The sequence below is a fragment of the Pteropus alecto genome, unplaced genomic scaffold, assembly GCF_000325575.1.
Source record: "Pteropus alecto unplaced genomic scaffold, ASM32557v1 scaffold125, whole genome shotgun sequence".
NCBI classification, from domain to species: Eukaryota; Metazoa; Chordata; class Mammalia; order Chiroptera; family Pteropodidae; genus Pteropus; species Pteropus alecto.
The window spans coordinates 135,514-155,637 of NW_006436888.1; the positions used below are offsets into that span (position 1 = coordinate 135,514).

Below are 20,124 nucleotides of genomic sequence, written 5' to 3' on the forward strand. Positions count from 1 at the left end.
TTAAATGGATTTTGTAAGTAACCTTTTCATTTTGTGTAGGATTTTGGTTATTCATCTACCTATCTCATTAGTAAGGAATAGAAGATTCCAAAGGCACCGCAAATATTATAGTATGAGTTTCACCTCCACGGGATGGGAGAACATGTATTACTGTGCCCATGTTTTAAACAACATACGTGGTTCTGAGCTCCCACAGGCCATGGGTGTTGGAATCTCTCTGTTGACTGTTCAGAGTCTGAGTTAGTGCTAGAATTTCCCCCAAGACAGCAGAGCATCACCTGTTCCATTAGCAATTGGTGTCCCTGGTGTAGTCTTAGAGATGGTAGAGATCTACTCATTCCATGAGGGCGACCTCTGGAGAACATCGATATTTCAAATGCCAGCCTGGTATGAGATTTCAGCCACCGTACCATATCCCCTTAAGGATCACTTCTCTCCACTGTCCTCTGCATTTCAGGGAGAGTGCCTGCTGATTGTGTGTGACCCCTCTTAGTTCTTTCCTGCTTGTCCCCACATCATTATTCTCTCTCCAATGGTCTCTTGGATTTTGACTGGCTTTTCTTGTCAGGTGCTGCTGAAATTGTTCAGTTACTGTGTGAAGGTGAAAGTCAACCGGCAGCAACTGGTCAAGCTGGAAATGAACACTCTGAACGTCATGCTGGGGACCCTAAACTTGGTAAAGAGCACGGGCTGCAAAATGTAAAGAATGAGTCTTAGAAGTCCTGAGTGGGAGGAAAGACAGCTTAATTCTGGACTCTAATGAAATGGATTTGTGGCCTCTTCAGGCCCTTTATCTGTCTCTGACTGGCACGGAGGCTTAGCTCATTCAGGCTGTCCCCTTTCCTTCTGCTGGCTCAGCCCTGTGCTGCTGCCATGACACCCAAGAGCTGTCTTGTCCTTTTCCTGAATTCAGAGCAGAGGCTAGAGGAAGTTCTTAAAATAGTCCAGACCACACACCAGTGGAAGAGTAGTGCTGCTTGCCTCAGGGCAACCGGAAAGAAATCTGGACCATCATATTCTCACTGTCCTCAAAAGCCCACATGCTTATCTCTCTTAGAACACGAACACGCACGCGTGCACGCATGTACGTACTACAGGGAAGTGTGGCCATGAAGGACATCTTCGAGGAGCAGATCCCATCTGCCATGAGTGGTTATGTCGTTATCCCCGGAGTAACTGCGTTTCCTCCTCCAGGCCCTGGTCGCTGAGCAGGAAAGCAAGGACAGTGGCGGTGCAGCTGTGGCTGAGCAGGTGCTTAGCATCATGGAGATCATTCTAGATGAGTCCAATGCTGAGCCCCTGAGTGAGGACAAGGTGAGTGGAGCGCAGTCTGTCCATCTGGAGACGTTGGGGGCCTGCACGTCTCACCGCCAGCAGTGAGCTTGTTTATGTCTAGCTGTATCACCTGAGAACGATTGACCCTGCTCAGCTCAGGAATGGCAAGGCTCAACTAATTAATGGAGACATCGTTGCACTGGAGCCTAAAATCTGTGGATTCGGAGGAAACAAAGCTGCTAAGGATAGCCTTTCACTCAGAAGTTGCTCATTAATGGAATTCTGGCATGTTCCAGTTGATGGACAGGGACCATAGTCCAACCCCTCATTTCACACTTGAGGAAACTAAGCCCAGAGAAATGAAGTGAGCTGTTCAGTGTTACTCAGTTGGTTACTATGTAGTTGTTAGATAGTTGGAGGGCTAGAACCCAGGTCTCCAACTCCCAGTTCAGTGTCTCTCCCCTGTACCATTGCCTTCCGGCATCCTTACTAGTGCTGATGTTTTAGCTAAAGATTATTAATAGCCATGACAGAAATTTAGAAACAAATTTATCAAGTGGAACTCATTTATTCTCCAAGAAGTGCTGTGACACAGTTCTTTTAGGGCTTCTTCTGATGGCTCTGGTGGGGGCACCGCAGCCAGAATCTTGACCCCATGAGTGGCCCCATCCTTTTTCCTGTTGCAGGGCAACCTCCTCCTGACGGGAGACAAAGATCAGCTCGTGATGCTCTTGGACCAGATCAACAGCACCTTTGTGCGCTCTAACCCGAGCGTGCTCCAGGGCCTGCTGCGCATCATCCCGTACCTGTCCTTCGGAGAGTTGGAGAAGATGCAGATCTTGGTGGAGCGCTTCAAACCGTACTGCAGCTTTGACAAGTATGTTGTTTGGATTTCACACAGCCGAGGGAGAGTCCCCACAAAAACCGCGAACTACTTTTGTGAGACTGAGGAAGAATCACCCGAATTTCTTTCTGGCCTTTAATGGGCTCAGTCTAATTGGGGATCCAATGAAAATATATTAAAATATATTGTGTTAAGTTGGCAGAGGAGGCAGAGTGGTTGTGAGTTGAGAAGGGGGTGCGACAGAATGGAGGGAGTCAAGAGTAAAAAGCTGGAAAACACAAGGGACTGTTGGGAGTTTGGGGGATGGAGCAGGTAAGGGGGAGAGTGTCAGGAACCAGATCTGCAGATTCTTCATGTCACGCTAAGGAGTTTAGACTTGACTCTATACTGTCGAAGATTGTTCGGCTTGTGGTATTCCTTCCTCATTCTCAGACTCTGCAGTCTTTTCTCCTAGGTATGATGAAGATCACAGTGGAGATGATAAAGTCTTCCTGGACTGCTTCTGTAAAATAGCAGCTGGCATCAAGAACAACAGCAATGGGCACCAGCTAAAGGATCTGATTCTGCAGAAGGGAATTACCCAGAATGCACTTGACTACATGAAAAAGCACATCCCCACTGCCAAGAAGTAAGAAGCAGCTCTGCCAGAGTGACTGTGTTCTTTCCTCCTTTCCCAATTCCTTTCACCTCCATCATCTTGACATAAAGCTTCATCATTCCCCTTTGCCCTCCTTTGGGTCTTCCTTCTGGAAATTACCAAGGTGACCACTTAGCCACTGCAGAGTCCTTTGGGGCTCTGGGAAAAGGATGGCAGCCTTTTGGGGTCTATTTAGAGTACTCATTTCTACCTGGCTTCTCAGTTGAGCTGGGTAGTCCTTGGTGATTCTTTGTGGCATTCTTGGAGGGCTGTTTAAACAAGCCAGAATCAGCAGCTGGTTTTTAGGTAGCTTTTGCTTCTTTGGCCTGCTAACAGGCCTTTATTTGCTTTGCAGTTTGGATGCTGACGTCTGGAAAAAGTTTTTGTCTCGCCCAGCTCTGCCATTTATCCTGAGGCTGCTTCGGGGGTTGGCCATCCAGCACCCTGCCACCCAGGTGAGTTGCCAGCCTGCATGTGGACCTTTTTCTGGAAATAGGACATGTAGTGTGAAGGAACCATACACCGTCATCTCACTTCCCATGACTGAGTGAAGATAACTGCCTTGATTAGCCTTGAGACGTGACCTGCCCTAATACGTAAGACTCCAGTGAGTGGAAGAGACTCTCACAGGCCACCTGGCTCATCGCTCTGTGGAGAGGATTAAGCTCTATTTGGGATTTCCGCATTCAGCTCATTCTTATTTGGGGCTTCATTATTTCACAGGTCAGCTGAGCATCAGGTAAACTGCGAGGGTGTGGCTGGCTTGAGTGTAAGATAGTTTTGATTTCTGGCCGAAGTCACTGGGGCATTTGTAATACCACCACCGTTTTCTACAGTGTCCCAGGAAGCTGAAAACTTCGTGCACAGAGAGGCCTGCCCATTCCACTCTGCTGCTCATTCCTGATATCTCCCCCTGGGGCCGAGGTAGCTGTTACTCTCACAAATCCTAACTGGCCTGGACAGGTGACCAGGCGGGGGTTTTTCATTAATTAACGTTTTTATTTTGAGATAATTATAGATTCACGTGCAGTTGTGATACAGTATGTGTTCTCATTACCCAGTTTCTCTCAGTGGCAACATCTCGTCGAACTATAGTTTGATGTCACAACCAGGGTGTTGACATTGGTGCAGTCAAGTTTTGGGACGGCTTCATCACCACAAGGGGCCCTCCTGTAGCACTGTTACAGCCACATTCACCTTCCCCCACCCCCACGCCGCTGACTCCTGGCAACCACTGACTGACCTTTTCTCCATTTCTGTAATTTTGACATTTCAGGAATGTTATATAAATGGAATCATACAGCCTGTGGCCTTTTGAGGATGGGCTTTTTTTAGTCAGCATAATTTTCTGGAGATTCATCCAGAAAATTGTTGTTGTGTGTATCAGTAGTTAATTCCTTTTCGTTGAGTGGCGTCCATGGTGTGGCAGTACCATGACCTGTTTAGCCATCCACCCATTAAAAGACATCTGGGTTGTTTCTGGTGCAGGGCTTTTTCAAATAAAGCTGCTGTGAACATTCATGTATAGGTTTTATGTGAATATAAGTTTTCATTTCTCTGGGATAGATGCCCAGAAGTATAGTTGCTAGTTGCAAATATGTTAGTTGTATATTTAGTTTTATGAGAAAGTGACAAACCGTTTTCTAGAGAGACTGCACTGTATTTCATTCTCACCAGCAATGCTTGATCTCCTTTTTCTCTGCATCTTTGGCAGCATTTGATGGTGTCACTGTTTTCTATTTTAGCTATTCTGATAGATGTATAGTGATACCTTATTGTGGTTTTAATTTGTAGTTCCCCAGTGGCTGATGATGCTGCATATACATCTCTTTATGTGCCTCATCTGTGTATCTTCAGTGAACTGTGTCTTCATATCTTTTGTTTTCTTAATGTTGAGTTTTGAGAGTTCTTAGGGCTAAATTTTTTTCTGTTTAGCGTTCTACCTTGAATATACTTTCATATTCTCATTTGGTAATCTGTTCTGATAATTCATTTCAGAAACATGGTGATTTGGTTAAAAAAAGATTCCTCTCTCTGTCTCATCTAAGTCTCTGTTGTCTAAACTTTTGGTCAGTTCAGTGGAGATGGTCCTAATTAGTACATCTTTGGGGAGATAACTTTTTCTACATAAGAGTCTTATATTATTTCCCCGATTTTTATAATATTTCTGTTTTGAATGTGGATAAATCAAGGGACTGAGCTGTGATTTGGCCATTGGCAATGAGTGAGCTTAGAATAGGTCAGCTGATATCCAGATTATTCTTAGTTACTAAGTTGAATTACTTTCTTTAGAATAAGGCTTTGTGTAGTCAGATATTCAGCATTCACACTTGTGATCGCTCAGTTTTTTTTTTCAACACGTAATTATTTAACTCTTATTGGGTGCCTGTGCTATGCTAGACTGAGGAGACTAATTGGTGAGGTAGACAGTGAATGGATTCAACAGAGATCTGGAAAGGTAGAATAAATGGATTTGGAGATTGATTGCACATGGGAAGTGAAGAAGCTGGATGAATTAAGAACTCTACTGAGTTTCTGGATTGGGTCACAGGATGAAAGGTGGTGCTATTGAATGAGGTGGGAGAACCTAGGAGGTTTGATTAAGGTGGAGGAGAGTTGGTTTTATAAGACTGTCCATGTGTGGTCTGTCCTCCTAACTAGAATGTTAGCTTCAGGGGGGCACAATTTTTGTCTCCCCAGCACCTGAAACACTGTTTCACACATGTGCTTCACACATGTAAAGCCCCAGAGTGTTGAGTGTGGAGTACCTGCGGAATAGTTCAATAGGCAGTTGAACTATAGTGTTTAGGAGCCTGAGACATGAGCTACCCTATAATTTTGCTGAGGCACAAATTTGAAGCTATGAGAACAGATTTATGAGCTAGTGAGTGATCTGAGTTGAATGCTGAGCTTTCACATTACAAGTTCGCTTTGTTGTTTTCAATTTATTGTCAAATATGTAGCAACCGTCCAATTCACTTGTGATGAGTATAGTGTGGATTTCAATGATATGATGCTATTTTTCAGTGAGCTCATTGGAGAGCTTTTTCAAACTATGCCTGCCTTCAGTGTTCTGATGTTCTCCCATCCCTGTTCAGAGCATAGTGCTATAGTACAGTGATTGCCAACTTTCTCAGGCGTGGGGGTTTCTTGTTAATATATTTGTTAAGTATTTTCTTATCCCCAGTCTTGCTTAGGGTAATACCTCTAGTGTCCCTAGGTGCAGAACTTGCCCGTGCTCCTGAGTCTGGGGAACCCAGAACCCCAGATGAAGGCCTTAGCATGGTCCCTGCGAACCTCAAAGGCCTGCTCTGCTCAGTGCAGTCACTGCATTCACCACTCAGGCCTCATCAGGTGCTGCTTCTCTGGGGAATCCTATCTGAGCCCCTTTCACTGTGCCTGGATGCTTTACGTATGTTATTTAATTTAAATCATCACAGCAACCCCGGCATTACCCCCATTTTATAGATAGAGATACTGGTCAAAGGTCAGGGGCAGAGCTTAACCTTCTTCCATTTGTCTGATGCTCTTAAAGTGTAGATTCAAAGGATCTGTTTGAAACTGAGCATTTTAGCTTCTAGGAAGAATGCTTATCTATATATTGGAGGCATGCATCTCTCTGGTCCCTTCTCGACAGGTTCTCATTGGAACTGACTCCATCACAAATCTACATAAACTAGAGCAGGTGTCCAGCGATGAGGGCATTGGCACCCTGGCAGAGAACCTGCTAGAGGCACTGCGGGAGCACCCTGACGTAAACAGGAAGATTGATGCAGCCCGCAGGGAGACCCGGGCCGAGAAGAAGCGCATGGCCATGGCGATGAGGCAGAAGGCTCTGGGCACCCTGGGCATGACGGTAAAGCCACTCCCCTAGTCCCCACATTCTTGCCCACACTGTTGAGGAGATGGACGTGGCATAATCATTTGTGCTTCAGGACAGAACAGAGGAAGAGGAGGAAACTAAGTGTGCTAAGTAAGCTTACCTTTAATCTTCCCAACAACCCTCAGAAGAGTGGCTATTATTGTCTTGCTGTGTAGGTGAGACTCATAGGTTAAGGGACTTAACAGGTTCACAGTAGAAACAGTCAAAATGGTGATAACCATTGTTTATGAGGCTTTACTCTATGCCAAGCACTATACTTAGGTACCTTACTGGTAAGATTTTATTTAAGCCCTCATGCCTCGTGTGGTTCTTTGAGGTTGATTTTATACCTATTTTCAGTTGAACTAATTGAGGACGAGAGGTGAATAGGCCAAGGCACATAACTAATACATAGTTGATGGGATTTTAAACCTGGATCTGTTCACACAAAGGGCTTAGCTCTTTTCACTGTCCTGCCTGAGAGGAAGCAGTTGTCCTGTGAGAGTCCCCTCCAAACCAGCAAACCTGAGTGTCAGCAGTTTTAAAACTCCCATGGGAACAGTAAATGAATCATCATGCAAGAGCCCTTGGCAGCCGAGACTTGGTATTGCTGGCACAAAGAAAGGGGGCTTTTTTGGTGGCAAGTGGCGACTTGCCAGGGTTCCAGCTGGATGGTTTCCTCTGCTTCAGTGGTTCTTGTAGGAAGAGGCTAGAGGGAGAATCTAAGTCTTTACCCTCATTAGAAGCCAACTAAAGAGGCTCCCTTTCGATGCAGCAGTCCTTTGGTGTATGTGGTGGGTCAGCCCTTTCCCTGAGTATCCCCAAGCTAGAGTGGCAGGGTGGGGAGAAAGGCCCTCTGACATGCCATCTGGGGTTCCCCTGACAGACAAATGAAAAGGGCCAGGTCGTGACCAAGACGGCGCTCCTGAAGCAGATGGAAGAGCTGATCGAAGAGCCGGGCCTCACGTGCTGCATCTGCCGGGAGGGGTACAAGTTCCAGGTACATCTCTGGGCCCGCCCGGCCCGATGGCACATCCACGTCCCTTGCTCTGGTGGTGTCCCTCTCCTGAGCCTTTTGTTCTTAGATTGGCCAGAGGCAAGGCTTGTGTCTTGGCCATGGTCCTCTTTAAAGGCAAGAAGGCAAACTGATCCAAACATGAGTTGTCTTCATCACCATCAACAACCACTCATTGGATTCTTTCTGTGCTGGAACCTATGCCCAGAGCTTTACGTCAACTGTGCAGTTTTATCTTTAAATTTGTAAAAAGCCCCAATTTATGGATGAGAGGACAAAGGTCATGGGTATAGCCGGAGTTCTAGCCCAGGCGCTTCTGATTCTAGACCTGGGGCTTTTAAAAACACACTGTGCTGCTGCCATTCAGAACACCTGGGGAGACCAGGCTCCCCCTAACTAGATTTATACCTGACAGCAGAGCAGCAAGTGACCTGTTTGCTCCCCTAAAGGCCTAAAACAGGTCTTCTTTCTCTCCAGCTTGAATTTACTACTTAGCACCCAGGCTGTTGAAGGGCAATCATGGGCCACAAGCCTCATAAGTCCTGCTGTAACACAGGCTCTTGGAGCTGCCTGACAAGTTTTGAAAAGCAAGTGTCTTATCCAGAAGGCACACTTTATTCATGTTCAGAAAAAGGAAGCAAAAAGAAAAGACGATTTAGGCTCACATTTTTGCCTTTCCATCTGCACAGCATCTGCTTTATTTTGGTTGCTGCCCCCCACACTCCTCGTTTTACCAGGGCTTTGCCCAGCCAAGTGCTTAACAAAGAGTTTGGGGTGCTGACCATCGCCACCTCTCCTGGATTATCACCTCCTAGGAGGGTTGACATTCGAGTCCCCTCTGCTCTGCCTCACCTCCTTCCAAGGCCTGCCTTGGAGTTTCTCACCCGTCCTTTTTATATTGTCTTTGTAGCCCACGAAGGTCTTGGGCATTTATACTTTCACCAAGCGGGTAGCCTTGGAGGAGATGGAAAATAAGCCCCGGAAACAGCAGGGCTACAGCAGCGTGTCTCACTTCAACATCGTGCACTACGATTGCCACCTGGCTGCCGTCAGGTAGGCCCTGCTCCGTGGGCGGGCCCCTCGCTCACAGGTGCCTCAGTTCTAGACCTTTGTTACTTAGGAGGAACGGCTTGGGCTTTGAGGGGGTGGGACCACCCACCCCGAGGTTTTAGTGCCGTTCTTTAGTCTCGGGGGAGCGGAGTATTCCACCCTAAACCAGATAGACCTCCAAGAGCTATTTTTGCCATGTTACACATGGCTTTTGGCCTAAGGCTGGCGAAGGCAATCACACTTGCCTGAAGCAGGGAAGCCGGCGTTTACCGCATCGGACTTACAGATGGCCAGTTCTCTGTAGAGTCAGGAGCATGGGCTGACTTACTTCTTTAGTGTTAGCAAACCTTTCTCTACCTCCACTTGCCTAGGCACCTGGTTGCCAGATTAATTCCAGCAGTCATTCCTCCCTGCTCTCCCCCCAATCCAGGTTGGCTCGAGGCCGAGAAGAATGGGAAAGTGCCGCCCTTCAGAACGCCAACACTAAGTGCAATGGGCTCCTTCCAGTCTGGGGACCACACGTCCCCGAGTCAGCTTTTGCCACTTGCTTGGCAAGGTGAGTGTTGAGCATTTTGCACAGTAGGAAAGAGGGGACTCCCAGGAGATAGGGGAGATAAGCTCTCATCCCAGCCCATGGTAACACCATTTCCTGTTACCTTCACTGGGAACCCATGTCTCTTTGCTTACTGACAGGGTCTGTCTGAAACAGAGGGGAACTCTACTGAGAGAAACCAGCACCCTCAGTGTCTGGTGTGCCATGTAGAATTTCTAGTTTTTCACTGCCTCTCCTCCTTTGTTGATTAAGGACATAAAACACGCAATGCCAGACTTGATCCTCCAGGCCAGAATTTTCCAGAGTTCACTTCTTCACTGTGTTGTGTGCCTCTGAGGTTTAAATAATAAAAATAAATAGTTTAGTGGCATGGGGAGTATCACGCTCCTTTCCAGCCTTCCCCGTCCTAAAATCCAAAGTAGAGTGTCTCAAGCTTCTGCGAGGTCCTCTCATTGATGCCTTGTGGAGTGACACCCCATCCTGAGTCCTGTGTTTAAAACTCAGGAGTGAAAAGGTACTTACCATTAAACAGGGAGCTGGCAGTAATAATGATGAAAGTAATAACAGGCAACATATTGAAATGCTTACCATGTGTTATTATTGTAAATACAGATGAAGAAATTGAGGCACAGAGATTGGGTAACTTGTGGTCACACAGTTAATAAGAGGCATAATAGATGGTAACATACATTGACGTAGAAAAAACTTCTTTAGAGGTTGCGGACATGATTCTTAAAAATAGATTTCCTTGTCAGTCAGAATGGACAAATTTGTTTTCTTCTAAAATGTACTTCTAGGTGTGGCCATGATATGTCCTATGACATTGGTCTATCAAGAAATGGGCCCCCAAAACTGGTGGGTTCTCATGCAAGCTTGGAGAACATCACATTCAGTCACAGCAGACATGAAAATGTCCTCTGCTCTTGTCTTTCTTCTAGCCCCAGTCCTCGTCCTCGACTCTCCCTTTCATTCCTCTATCCATTTGTGTAACCTTTGCAGCCGTCGGGGGAAGGGGGTGCCCAGCGGCTTCTGCCTTCCCAGCCGGTTGTCACCAGGGAACTTGCTTCTGTGTCAGCTTTTGCTCCACTTCTCCTCAGGCACAACACTTACCTCCAGGAATGTACGGGCCAGCGGGAGCCCACATACCAGCTGAACATCCATGACATCAAACTGCTCTTCCTGCGCTTCGCCATGGAGCAGTCGTTCAGCGCGGACACCGGCGGGGGTGGCCGGGAGAGCAACATCCACCTGATCCCGTACATCATCCACACTGTGCTTTACGTCCTGAACACGTCAGTACCTCCACCCCGGGCAGTATCTGGCTGACCCACGATCTCCCACTTGTCCATATCCACCCTAGAGCAGATGCCTGACCTCAGACAGCCTTTACTGAGCATCTGGCTGACCCACGATCTCCCACTTGTCCATATTCACCCTAGTTCATCCCAGAGCAGATGCCTGACCTCAGACAGCCTTTACTGAAGTAGGAATGTTCATCTGCGGCTTTTAGGTGACTTCCTTTCCCAAACTGTCCCATCTCCCACTGTGGGCAGCCAAGGGCTGCATCCTTGGACTGACCTTCAGCCCAGAGGGGATGAGAACTGGGAGAAGCCAGACCACTGCAGCTTCTAATTCTCTGTAGCCTCTACTTCTACTTGCAAGACTCTCTTTTCTTGAGTTGAGGGTGGCCATGGGTCAGAGACGCACACACTGTCAAGGACACACTGGATGTTACAGGTGAGAGTTTCACATCTTGGGGATGCAGCAGAACCAAGGACCCATTTCATAAATGGAAACCGGACTTGCTATCCTTATTTTCTCTCCAGTAATGCTTCTGGCAAGTTTAAGGGGAAAGGGGGTACTAAGGAATACCTAGGAAAGTCAACTGAGAAGGAAGGCAGCCAGGAAGAAATAGAGTTGTATTTTTTTTCCCTGTGTACATTATGGAATAGTTAGGTTGATACCTAAAGGTATAATGTTAAAGAATCACTTAGAGGGGTAGAGAATATTATTCTTTCATTTCAACCGAGATTTTTAAAAGCAGATTAAGAGAGTTAATATACTTTAGCTCTTAGATTTGATTTCAATGGTTTCATACTTTTAGGTCCCTAGCAAGAGTCTTAAAACTTCGTTGGGCAGAGAATGGCCAGGCTGTGGAAAGGCTGTCTGTGTACAGTCCACTCGAGGCAGCTGCAATTCAGTCTAGGCAGCAGGACAGCCCGTCTCCTGTCCATTCTGGTCTTCTCTCTTCAGCAGTGTTATTTTCTGTTTCCCTCCCACTTCTTTACCAGTTAAAAGGCTCACCTCCAGACGCAGGCTTCATTGTTAAAAAGATGCACGGGCGGGTCTCCATCAGTGCATTACATCACCTGCTAAACTATTTAGACTGTCAAGAAACACCTGCATCGCTGACAGCACAGACGTTCCCACTATCCAAACTGCTTCAGGCCTGAGCAACGCTTAATTATGTGTTTGTGGGCCTTTGACAGAGCCCTTGGCTTTTGCAGAGACATGTCTCTTGGCAGCTGTGAGGTAGAGTAGACTGCTCTCTTCTCCAGGGAGAAAAGCAGACCCACAGCGGCAGAGTGATTTGCCTAGCAGAACAGAGCCAGTGTTTTCAGGTGTCACTGTTTCTTAAATGCCAGACATTTTAACTCCTGCTCAAATTTCCTAATAGGAGAGGGAGTTGGCAGAGTCACGGTAATCTTGGTGAGTTAGAGGCTGATCTGGAAGCTTCATGGAGAGGCCCTGTTTCCCATCCACAGACTGTTTCGGCATTTCACATTGGTGTGAGCTCAGTCACGGGGGGCAGGGTGAGGGGGGCCGGCTGTCTTTGGTGGACCATTCGTGTGTGAAGGCAAGTATATCATACCATGAGCCAGAGCAGAGCTGAGCAGGTCTCACGGTGGCAGAAAGCCTCTGATCCCCAGTTCTGGAAAGTCAAGTCGAGTATGTTCATCTGTTGCATTTTATTTATGCCATTCTTCAGGGAGTAGAAGGAAACAGAATGTCCTTGCACTGTCCTCTCTTGTTTTCACACAGTTCAGTGTCTGGCAGTGCCATCTGTAGACCTAGTAACTTTGATTCTCGTGGTTACTCGTGCTGTGTTTTGTTTATTTTTTTCCCCTGTAGAATTCGGATAGGGCGTCAGGCACTCTCGGCCTGAGAGCACCATCCAGGTTATAGGGACAGAGCGCAGCCAGAAACATGTGATCAGGAAGGACTCCAGAGCTCTCAGTGCTGACCCGGGACCGCTTGTCGAGGCTTCTTCCTGGAGGGAAGATAGGGCATCAATGCTGGATTGGCTCGAGCCAGACCGCCTGGGTTCAAAGCCCACTTTCATGCCCCAGTGTGTGACTTTGGGCAGAATATTTACTTTGTCTGTATTGTAGTTTCCTCTTCTGTAAGATTGAGGTAGTGCCAGTACCTGTCTCGTAGGGTTATTGTGAGGATTAAACGAGATAATCCACACGGAGCCCTTAGAACAGTGTCTGGTGTTAAAGTTTATGGTTGTCATTGTCATTGCAGTTTAGGCAAGAGCAAAAACAAGAAGCAGCGCTTGCCTGGAAGAAGCTGTTCTAATGAAGGAGAGAAGACACATATACAGGAAAACCAACAAAATAGCCAGGGAAAGGAACCGAAGCAAGTGTAGTGTGAACAGCTTAGCTATTATGAGACAACGCGGAGTCAGGGAGATGCAGGCGGTGGGCTCAAAGTCAGAGGTTCTGAATTCACACTGACTCCATCACTTACTGACTTGGTGACTTTGGGCAAATCACACTTCTCTGGGCTTCAGATACCATGGTGAAAAGGTACGAGCTGTCACCTTCCAGAGTCATGGGGACGCCTTGATCGTAGAGTGTTTATGAATGTGCCCAACACAACGCAGGGTGCCCAGGAGCCAGTATTTGTTTGGAATTGTGTTGAAGCTGAGCCGCAGGGAGGGAGGGGGCCAAGGAAGATGTCACGGAGTAGGGCTTGGAAGGGAAGCGGTAGCACTTGGAGAGGAGGCGGGAGGGGTGGTTGAGGGCGGGTGGGAGTGTCCTGTGATCCAAGTGTCCAAGACACTTAAGATGAGAAATTAGGCAAAACCTCTCCCCTCTTGCTGCTGGACCCCGGCTTCTACCCCGGTTTCATCAGGCACCTTTTGTTCTAGAACACGAGCAACTTCCCGAGAGGAGAAGAACCTCCAGGCCTTCCTAGAGCAGCCCAAGGAGAAGTGGGTGGAGAGTGCCTTTGAAGTGGATGGGCCCCACTATTTCACGGTCCTGGCCCTCCACGTCCTGCCCCCTGAGAAGTGGAGAGCCACACGTGTAGAAATCCTGAGGAGGCTGCTGGTGACCTCTCAGGCGCGGGCAGTGGCTCCAGGGGGAGCCACCAGGTCAGTACCTGCTTCAGGAAGTACCAACTTCAAGGAGCCGTCTCCTGCTGTCTGTCGCCTGGACTGTGTATTCCCAGTGTGTGTAAAAACTGCCTAGCCATGTGTGTGTGCTCGGGAAAGGTGTGCTTGTTTGACTTGGTCATTGGCCCTGATTCTTCTCAGTCCGCCACACCAAGAGTCTGGGTCCTGTGGCTGGCAGGTTCATGGCCAACTCTGGGTCTGGTGTTCAGCCACTAGAAAGGCGGAGCCAGGCTTACCTCTGAGGAACATTTCAAGAGAGGGAGCCAGCCAGGCACAAGGTGAGGCTGCTGATGAGCAGGAGGAGCGTTTGGGCTGGCAGGGGCTGATACGGGTGACAGGTATCCCTGTCTGCTGGTTTGGGCATAAACTAGGAAAGCCTCTGCATGGCTGTGGTTGGGGCTTTTCTGATCATAAGAAGCTCATCATCTCACTCCTTGGTCACATTCCCATCCCGTCTGTGCCACATTCCACGAGCCTTTCTATTTCTATTTATGTGGATGCCTCCCAAAGAAGGAAGTGGTCCTTGTTTTCATGACCTTGTGCTGAGATTTGGGTCAGATGGCAGGTGTCTTGAGAGAAACATCTGCAAATGACAAGAAGCCCTATAAGACGACCATATGGATTGCCACACACTCAGTGGACTCTGTGGGCACCACTCTTGGCTCACGGGGGGCCTGTGCTGCCCACCTGACCTGGGCTCCACAGTAGGGGATGGAGTTATCCACTTGCTTCTGCCACGAAGGAAGTCTTCACTTCCAGAAGATCTGCCCTTGAGAGTCTGTTTTTGCTAGGATTTGAGGCAATGTTTCCACATTTGTAGGCCAACGAGAGATTGGAGGCATTTTCAGGCCCCTGACAATGAGAGACCAGGTGGAAACAGCCGTGTGCCTGAACCGGCACACCTGGTATCTTTACCTCCATCAGCTCTGATTTGTCAAGGGTTGCTAGTCGTAGGTACCTTATGCCCCCAGGGAGACCAGGTTGGAGCTCTGCTGTTGAATCAGGGCAGTATCAGCTTCTCTGTGTAGAATAGGAGGAGGCAGGTCTTCTTAGAGTCTTGTCTAACCCCTGCCATTGTTCCAGACATAGCGCCCACTTCTCAATGTTTCCCCAAAGCCTGAAGCATTAATAGTTAACTAGCTGCTGGAATCACAGGTTAGATCTGGAGGACTCTAAGTTGTTGATAAGCCAGGCTGGCCCACTTCCATAGCACATAAAGTGACTATTTACTGGGCACGGGCTGTCAGTGGCAGGTGTGAAATCTGAGCCCACAGGAGCTGTTTTGCTTTCAGTTAGGAGACTGGAATACATTACTGTCCCAGGCAGTTAAGGAAAAGCCAATTTGATCACAGCTTAATTAGGAAATCCAGTGTGAGCTATACTCATGAGTTGTCATTTTCTCTGTAGCAGTTTAGTCACCTTTATTAATTAGCCTTAAATAATTAAGCTGGGCAGAGTCATTCAAGATTTCTGCTTACCAAGGCAAAACAGCCACAGAGAAGGACCAAACTTGGTGTGGTGTGGGGCATGAGTGGGCGCTCCTTAAACAGACTGGAGGAGGTGCTGGGCGTTAGTGCTGTATTGAGACACCGTCTGAGAGAGATCATGGCTGGAAGGACATTAGAAGACATCATCCTGCTGGTTGGGGCAGTGTCACTGGCACAGGCCTTGTCCTGAGTCCTGTACATTGTGGGGTGGGAGGCAGTGGCAGAGATAGAGAAGTGTAGCACTAGGAATCTGCAGCAGAGAAGTTGACCTTTTCTGCATGTTGTACATTCAGGGCAACAGGTCCTCAGCCAGGAACTTGCAAGTATTTGAGCCTGAGACTTTCTTAGGCCTCCGTCAGCCTGATCTGTTACCCTGTTTGCAGAGAAATGGGCCATCATCCTCATTCCCAGGCCCACCTCACAGTCACAGTCATCTTTACTTAGGCTGCGGCATTCTCACACGTGGCAGGCAGGGGACAGTGGGTGCGTTGGAGGATATTGGGTGAGGGAGGGCACGGGAAGCATATTTCAGCAAGTGGGATTCTTTCATTTGATTGTCGGGTTTTTTTGTTGTTAATTTACATTTACTGACTCTGGATATGATGGCCTCTCTCAAGCTACATAGCCCCTTCCCTTGAGTCTCATACAGTATAGTTTTAGCTTCCATAATAAATACCACCTGTGTTTATTTTTACAATTCTTACACACACCCCCACATTTTAGTATTGAATTCTAGTCCCTTTAGTTATGGGCTCTGTTCTCGTGTGTTCCGAGCTGTAGAATCTCCATGACTCATTACAGATGTGAAGGCAGTTTGCAGACCATACCTTTTGTAGACTTGGGTGGTAGAAACCAAATTTTAGCCCCAATATGTTACTTCCTGTGCAGAGGGGAGCCTGGTTTTCCTGTTTCTCACAGTGGCTCCACCTGGTGCGACCATTCCTCACTCCAGGAGGGTCTGCCGAGGAGGCAGTGGGCGTTGTCGCCTATGGCCCCCAGTGTTCCAAGGGACTGGCTGGTCTTTAATCCTCAGCTGCATCATGGGATTAGGTATAGGCGATACTGGGTAGGAACCAAGGGGTGTGGTGAGCAGCCCGGGGATTATCCCGGCAATGGGCGGTGTCGGCCATCGTGTCCTCTGTCCTGGACGTTACCATTGCTCAACGCCACTTTTCCACCAGCTTGCTGTTTTCACCGCAGCACATGGTTGACAAATTGCTGTATTTGGCGGCTTCAGGCCTGCTGACTGTAAAAGTCCTCCCAGCGGGAATGGGAGGACTGAGTAGCTTTGTTTCCTACTTCATTTATTAGGTCCCATCCAGTCCACGAGCTTGTGTGGGGGCTGAACATGGGGACATGTGAGTCCTTGGCCTCTCTTTAAGTTGTCATGTCACAACTTCTGTCTCCTCTTGTTCTGTTTTACCCTAATTTGGAAGGGTCGGTACTAGAGATGAATATTTTATGGAACGTTTTTGTAGAAATAAACCACTGGGTCCAAGGGCTGCAGAAGTTCTTTCTCACAGCTGCTTTTTTCTGAGAAATTGGCTTAGTGGCTGGAACTGAGTGATGCAGAGATTACTGTGACTTCCCTTGCTCCCAGGTGCTTTGCTCAGTCCTGTGAGTACCCTTCCAGGGTCTGCGTGGACACGGAATTTGATCTTTTCCAGGCTGACAGACAAGACAGTGAAGGACTACTCTGCTTATCGCTCTTCCCTTCTCTTCTGGGCCCTCGTCGATCTCATTTACAGCATGTTTAAGGTAAGGGCGCTATCGGAGGCTTGGCAGGTTTGTGAAGGGGTGTAAAATACATGTGTCCCGCCTCAGCTGTTGGGTGGCCGCTCCTCCACTGGCCTGTCCTGAGAAACACACTGTGCCTACTGTGGAAGGGATCCTTGCCAGCGTAGACCCTTACACGTCTGTGTTCACTTTTATAGCCTGGCCTTGGACCTGCTGCAAACCTGCTTCTGTAGGAAGCTCTTCCTCCCGAGCCACCCTTTGTTCTCGCTTGTCCCCTGTGTTTCAATAAACCCCGTTGCCCCGTGTGCGTGTGACTTACTCCATCCCAGCTTACAGTAGGACGTTCCTCTCCGCCTGGAAGGAACGCACGCGAGGGCTTGCGGGTGGTTCCTTTGATGATCCTTATGAAACAGCATAACAGAAGCATCTTGATGGTTCCCTTTTCTTTGGGATGCAGATGTGAAGTACGCAGGGAGGAAAGAATGCAGTCTCTTGTTGCAGCTTGTGGGTTCAAGTGACAGAGTGTATAATAAAGGGGCTGTTAAGAGGAGTGAAATGAAATTTTGTTGTTTCTGGGGGTGGGGGGGACATCCTCCAGGGAAAACTTTGATGTATGTGGGAGGGCTCTGCTTTCCATGGGACTGAAGTGGCCTGATCGACTTGAGGCATTAAGTCACCCACCCCTGGGCCTCTCCCCTGTTGGTTCTTGCAGAAGGTGCCTACCAGCAACACGGAGGGGGGCTGGTCCTGCTCTCTAGCGGAATACATCCGCCACAACGACATGCCCATCTACGAAGCTGCTGACAAGGCTCTGAAGACCTTCCAGGAAGAGTTCATGCCAGTGGAGACCTTCTCGGAGTTCCTTGACGTGGCTGGTCAGTGTCAAGGTTTTACCTTTCAAAGGTCTTCTGTTTGTCTCAGTGGGGCTAGCCAGAGTATTTATCTTCACATACTAGAAGAAACATAAGTGAGAACTAGCCTGTTGCCCACCAAAAGATCTAGGAGAGATGAGTAAATACCAAGGACAGCAGCTGTGACATGTATCAGGTACTCACTATGTTCCAGGCACTGTGCTGCTGATTGTGCATTTTCTCAGTTTGTAAGGCAGCCCTGTGTGAGGTCGGAGCTGTGATTGTCCCTGCTTTATAGTTGGGGCAGCCGGGGCTTTGAAGAGTAAATCGGTTTCTAGCGGGGCATAGCTGGAAAATTGGTAGAGCCCTTTTTGATTCCTGGCTTTTTATGACAGTTCAGAGAAGGAAAACAGAGCTTACTTGTCTTCCCGCTGCCCCTGGGGAGATGCGGACTTCAACTCTGATTCTTAAAATAAATGCTAAACATCCAAACAGCAAAACAGAACAATCCCTTACTGTAAGGACAGGGTAACACTGCGCTATAGTCATGTGAGATGTCCTCAGACAGTTCCTCATCCTGTAGCTAGTAAAAATGGAGTTCATTGTTCTCATCTGCGTACAGATGCCTTGTACAACAAATTTGTCACTTGAATTGCAAACACATTAAAAATTGTTTGGATTTCATAACCAAGCATCAGGTAACCGTAGGGGGAGGCGACTTGGGCTGATGCCTGTGGAAGTCCACCTAGGATTAAAAATCTAGTGCCCTCTTAGGTTGTAGGTGCTGTTGCATATGGTCCCTTATCACTGCTGTCTCTGCAAGGTGGTGGGGCTCCTGGAGCCGAAGCGGAGGGGGACTACACCTGCCTGACTCTTTTGTGAACTGGTTTTATTTTCCCCTGATGTTTATGGTGGGACTGTTGCGACACGTAACAAAGCAGGAGAAAAACTTCTCTCCAGATCCCACTGTCAAGGGAAAGCCTCTGCTGACGTTTTCCTGTTTGTCTTTATCCTCCGAGAAGCGAATCCTCGAGGTCTGGAGTGACGCTCAGCGTGAATTCTTCTCTCCTCTCAGCTCTGCGCCAGCTGAGGAGTTTCCCCAAAGCCCAGGGATGTCCAGTTGGACCATCCTTTGTGGTGGCCTCAGTGGAAGCTGTGCAATGGAATGGGCCTTTGTTGGCTGGTCCCTGCACCCCCTCCTAATATCCGGCGGTCACTGTTTGCACTGCTCCCCTCAGTTTCTTCATTCACTCCTCCGGATGCTTGCACGTGCTCTTTTCAGCCTGGGCGCTTTACCTCATCCACTCTCCCCGGAGGAAGGGATCCTGATGGAGAGCAGGTAGCCTGCGCATTTGTGTCCTCAGGGCCAAGCACTGTACCTGTCACCCCAGTGTCTGGTGACTGCCTGAACAAAGACTGTCAATGTGAATGTCAGAGAGGAAGGAGGTGGGCACAGCGAGGAAGGTTCACCTCAGTTCAGGGCTTTGCATCGGCCCGGAGCTGGTGGCGGCACCCTGGCTGAAAGCGGGGGGAGTGCGAGAGCCTGTCGGCGGGGAGCCTCTGTGTCCTCACTCCGAGGTCTGGTGTTCACAGCATGACTTTATTACTTTGTTTAGACTGGTAGAAAATTTCCGAACATCAGACATACCCTATGTAAGGACAGAAGCATCTTCCAAAACCAGCATGCGCTGGTCGGCGTCACTCTTCCCTCCATCGGCACAGATGCTGGGAGAGGACTTCCATTAGAATGGGGCCAGGGCGGGGTCAGCAACGCCATGTTTGTGAAAGTGAGCGCCCTCCTTGGTGGGGGAGCGGCGTGAGCCACAGGGGACCTAATGCTGATTGAGCACCTTCTGTGCACTGGGCATTTTCACATACATGGCCTAGTTTAATCCCCACAGTGATGAAACAAGGACTTGTCACCATCCCCATTTGATACTTGAAGAAACAGAGCTCCCGTGTGTTGGCAGCTCGCTTAAGGCCCCAGGACTAGTGATTGGGGTGAAGCTCAGATGAGCCCAGGGCCCTGCTACCCTTCTCTGCTCCTCAGCCCTCAAGGCACCGGCATTAACCTTTCTCCAGCCCTGGTCCTTTTGAGAATATGCTGAAGGCTGCGGACACTGTCCTTTCAGAAATCTCCCTCTGTTTTACACTCGGTTGCGGTGGACCTGCAGATCCCTTGCAGTGGTCTGTGGACCCAAGAGTCAGAACCTCTGCCCGGGGAGATTGTGGGGTCGGCCTCTGCCACCGTGCCGCCTTCAAACAAGCAGCAGCGCCTGGCTCCAGAGCAGGAGTGTTTGCTCGGTGACTGGCTCCCCAGTCATCGCCAGTGTGCCAGTGAGCGGCTGTGTCAGAACTTGTCGGAGTACAGTGTGTTCTCGTGGATGCAGCAGCCATGACTCAGTGGTCTG

At 48.6% G+C, this 20,124-nt stretch overlaps 1 protein-coding gene across 12 annotated transcripts in view; it reads left to right on the forward strand.

Moving 5' to 3' along the window:
- Positions 1-20,124, forward strand: part of UBR4 (ubiquitin protein ligase E3 component n-recognin 4) — a 119,604-nt gene that overhangs the window by 99,053 nt on the left and 427 nt on the right. For 9 of the 12 annotated variants that reach the window (XM_025048609.1, XM_025048612.1, XM_025048613.1 and 6 more), the window contains 13 exons: positions 569-676; positions 1,195-1,314; positions 1,962-2,152; positions 2,574-2,747; positions 3,112-3,211; positions 6,394-6,612; positions 7,505-7,618; positions 8,544-8,686; positions 9,084-9,239; positions 10,334-10,528; positions 13,393-13,617; positions 16,793-16,883; positions 17,575-17,737. In XM_025048609.1, the coding sequence (XP_024904377.1) occupies positions 569-676; positions 1,195-1,314; positions 1,962-2,152; positions 2,574-2,747; positions 3,112-3,211; positions 6,394-6,612; positions 7,505-7,618; positions 8,544-8,686; positions 9,084-9,239; positions 10,334-10,528; positions 13,393-13,617; positions 16,793-16,883; positions 17,575-17,737 (1,999 nt within the window). Of the gene's footprint in view, positions 1-568; positions 677-1,194; positions 1,315-1,961; positions 2,153-2,573; positions 2,748-3,111; positions 3,212-6,393; positions 6,613-7,504; positions 7,619-8,543; positions 8,687-9,083; positions 9,240-10,333; positions 10,550-10,628; positions 13,226-13,392; positions 13,618-16,792; positions 16,884-17,574; positions 17,738-20,124 lie in introns of those variants that run through there. The other 3 variants (XM_025048615.1, XM_006914300.3, XM_025048619.1) reach the window with 2 other exon arrangements.